We start from the raw sequence: 3,943 nt of genomic DNA, 5'->3' as shown, positions 1-3,943 counted from the left end.
GAGAATCCTTACGTGATAGGAACGGGAAAGCCGTCTTTTAAATAGAAGGAAAATAATATTCATCTTCATTTCTTGTCATTATAGATTACTTTAAAGGATGTGGAAGCTTATTGGGAACACTCTTCCTGGGGGATCTGCTCGACTGGGGTTTGAGTCCCGCTCAGGCTCGATGGTTTCTTGTAGTGTCTATAACCTTACCAACCTTGTGAGCTGAGGATGATGGCTTTAGGGGAGCCTATAGGTCTATCTCTTGAATCAATAGCAGCCATTGCCTGGGCCTCCTTGGTCCTAGCTTGGGTTTAGAGGGGTCTTGGTTTCTGGTCATATGGATACATGGTCTGGCCCTTGCCTCTACCATTCATGAGTGCCCTATAATTGATATTATTATTATTACTGGCTAAGCTACAACACTAGTTGGAAAAGCTGGATGCTATAAGCCCAATGGCTCCAACAGGGAATAATAGCCCAGGGAGAAACGAGTAAACTACAAGAGAGGCAATGAAAAATTAAGATAAAATATTTTAAGAACAATAACAATATTAAACTAAATCTTTCATGTATAAACTATAAAAATGTATAAAAACAATAAGAAGGAAAATAAGGTAGAACAGCCTGCCCGAGTGTACCCTCAAGCAAGAGAACCCTACTTCAAGACAGTGGAAGGCCATGGTACGGAGGCTATGGCACTACCCAAGACTAGAGAACAATGGTTTGATTTTGGTGTGTCCTCCTCCTGCAAGGATTTCGTCCTAAACGAACAGTGAGAATTAATAGAAAAACAAGTTGTGAGATGCTGGAAGAGCAATGACTCTCCGGTTCACCGTGACATCAAAATGTTAATGATTATTATTGTTCTCTAATTCCGCAGAGTGGATTAGCGACTTGAGCTTGGATTTGTATGACGGGGTCAGTATTATCTCCTTACCTCGTATTTGTTATCCGGATTAAACCGGATCCGGTGTAGTTCAGCCAGTTTGGATGTCCAGTAATTGACTTTTTTTACTTTTAATTTTTCATATTTGTAAACAAATAAGTTCCTAATATACTATAGTCCATTTTTTTTAATGAGGCGCATTTGCACTGACTCGCAGGAGTGCCCTTATAGCTCGGGAAAGTTTCCTAATCGCTGATTGGTTGGACAAAATAATTTTAACCACTCAGCTAGCAGGAAACTTTTCCCTAGCGAGTCAGTGCAAATGCGCCTCATTAAAATAAATTACTATAGTTTCTATCGAAAACATTTATTTGCAGATGATCTCTTAGGAATAAGTAACTATATTAAACTAGTGTACGCGACCTGTCAAAAAATGACTGCCATGTATTTAGATATGCACCCATGTGTCACCCTCGTATTACCAGGGCATGATTACTCCCTCTCCCCCTATCCGAGGAAAGGGGAGAGTTGAGCTTCACCAGAAAATTATATATATTTATACATATATTCAGACACTTTATTATCATATAGGAGAGATATCTATAAATCAGTGATCAGTGTTTTAAACGGATTCTTTATTAAGCACACCTTTATAATGTTTCCTTTATTATATAATTTCATATTAAATCATTTAATATAACACATTTACATCAAATCCTCTTTTGCAATATTCCCGATTTTTAGTTTTCATTACAAGAGAACCAATATTCTCTATACTAATATACGTGACCCGTCAAAAATGACGACTAGATATTTAGATAGATGTGCACATAAAAATTCAACCCTTCCCACCCTCTCCCCCTTTTCTAACTACAATCACTTTCACGAGGGTATGACTACTGCTTCTCCCCCCTACCCGAGAGACGGGGAGAGACCGAGTAGTTATACGTCTGGAAATGCCGCTGAACCTGTCTAGAGAGAAATATATATAGGAGAGATAATCAGAAGTTCAAACGAGCGGTGAATTTTTTTTCATGTTGAACGGGCTGACATAAGTCTCTTTATAGTTTATATATATGAAAGATGTATTTTAATGTTGTTGCTGTTCTTGAAATATCCCGTATTAATTGTTCACTAGCGGAACCCGTGTAAATTAAAAAAAAAAAAATTATATTTTCAATACTAATTATCTTGTTCCTAACCTATACATGTTTGAGTAAAATGTCCCGAGATTAATTTTATAATCTAGGTTATGGAAATTGATAGCACTCAATTTTTTGTCTGATATTTAATAAAAGAGTCTGGTGCTAAAGATAAAATTAGGAAAACTATATGAGATGTGCTTTGGTTTAGTAATCAAAGTCTAATGTGAATTTGTAAGAGTATACCATGAAATTATTTCCGTTTTCTTTAAAGCGTAAATTTGTAAAAGTATACCATGAAATTATTTCCGTTTTCTTTAAAGCGTGACTCACAAAATAAATAACACACACGCTATTGTATTGATATGTAGATTACTTCTCTGGTAGTTTATTCATTTCTTTATTTTCTTTCCTCACTGGGCTATTTTCCCTTGGTTTCTTAGCATCCAGCTGTTCCAACTAAGGTTGTAACTTAGCTAATAATAATAATAATAATAATAATAATAATAATCCATTCGTCTAGGTTGTTTGTGGGTTGAAATGTAAAGGACTTCCTAGTAATTTGAATAATGTCAATTTAGATACATCACCAACTCTTATGAGTGCAAAGTATGATTTATGGTGAATGTAAACACCAATTAATGCGATGTAATCCGCTATTGACGATGTAATATAACTCATGTATAATGAAATAATTCGTTAAAGAATATTTAACTCGAAAAGTGAAGATGACACGAAACGAACTTCACAGATGAAGGAGTGATTGAATGATTTGTAATTAATTGGCATCATAACATCAATGGCCATTGATGCCGTTTGGAGCATGATTGATAAACAATTAATAACTTATGATAAGAAAAATTGAATGAATAACTTAACAATGAAACCTTTAAAATTTTGATAGTATTTAAAAACGAGTAAAAAAGCCAGCTTCCAGTACGAACTTGAAAATTGTCACCGGTATCATAAACGTCTCCTCCAAGAAACTGTTTGGAAGGAAGAAGAAGAAGAAGAAGAAGAAGAAACTTGCCAAAGACAACTTGCTATCAGAGAAGAAGAAGAAGAAACATGCCAAAGACAACTTGCTATCAGAGAAGAAGAAGAAGAAGAAGAAAAAGAAGAAGAAGAAGAAGAAGAAGAAACATGCCAAAGGCAACTTGCTATCAGAGAAGAAGAAGAAGATGAAGAAGAAACATGCCAAAGACAACTTATTATCAGAGAAGAAGAAGAAGAAGAAGAAACATGCCAAAGAGAACTTATTATCAGAGAAGAAGAAGAAGAAGAAGAAGAAGAAGAAGAAACATGCCAAAGACAACTTGCTATCAGAGAAAGAGAAGAAGAAGAAGAAGAAGAAGAAAGAAGAGGAAGAAGAAGAAGAAGAAACATGCCAAAGACAACTTACTATCAGAGAAGAAGAAGAAGATGAAGAAGAAGAAACATGCCAAAGACAGCTTGCAATCAGGGCAGGTTGCTTGACCCTCGGACAAATGACTAGGAGAACGAAGACAAATATGTCTTTTAGAAGGCCGACGCTAACAATGTCTGCTGTCCTAAAATCTCTCGTGTCCTGAACTTCTGTCGCACGTTCTAAAATGGGTTTTAAGAGCGAAAGTCTCGTTTGGTGTCCTTGAATGCATCTTATGTCCTAAAATGGGTGTTACATATCAAAATGCTCGTTTGATGTCCTAAGATTTATCCTATGTTCTGATATTTTTTAATCGTTTAAAAAATATTTTTAATAATTTCACCTGTCCTAAAATTCATTAGGTTCTAAGTTCTGATTTTTTATAATCGTTGAAAAAATATTTTAATAATTTCACCTGTCCTAAAATTCATTAGGTTCTAAGTTCTGATTTTTTATAATCGTTGAAAAAAATATTTTTAAAAATTTCATCTGTCCTAAAATTCATTAGGTTCTAAGTTCTGA

General features: G+C 35.0%; 1 protein-coding gene across 1 annotated transcript in view; it reads left to right on the top strand.

Annotated features, from left to right (window-relative positions):
- The window catches only part of LOC137651128 (DNA ligase 1-like), a 7,670-nt gene extending 4,083 nt beyond the window's left edge, over nucleotides 1-3,587 (top strand). The window contains exon 2 of the mRNA XM_068384266.1: nucleotides 3,000-3,587. Coding sequence (XP_068240367.1) covers nucleotides 3,000-3,587 — 588 coding nt within the window. The remainder of the gene's footprint in view (nucleotides 1-2,999) is intronic.
- Nucleotides 3,588-3,943: the final 356 nt, after the last annotated feature.

Source organism: Palaemon carinicauda, chromosome 12 (genome assembly GCF_036898095.1).
Source record: "Palaemon carinicauda isolate YSFRI2023 chromosome 12, ASM3689809v2, whole genome shotgun sequence".
Lineage (NCBI taxonomy): Eukaryota > Metazoa > Arthropoda > Malacostraca > Decapoda > Palaemonidae > Palaemon > Palaemon carinicauda.
The sequence above is the reverse complement of the archived record's forward strand: the minus strand, read 5'-3'. Positions and strand labels throughout refer to the sequence as shown.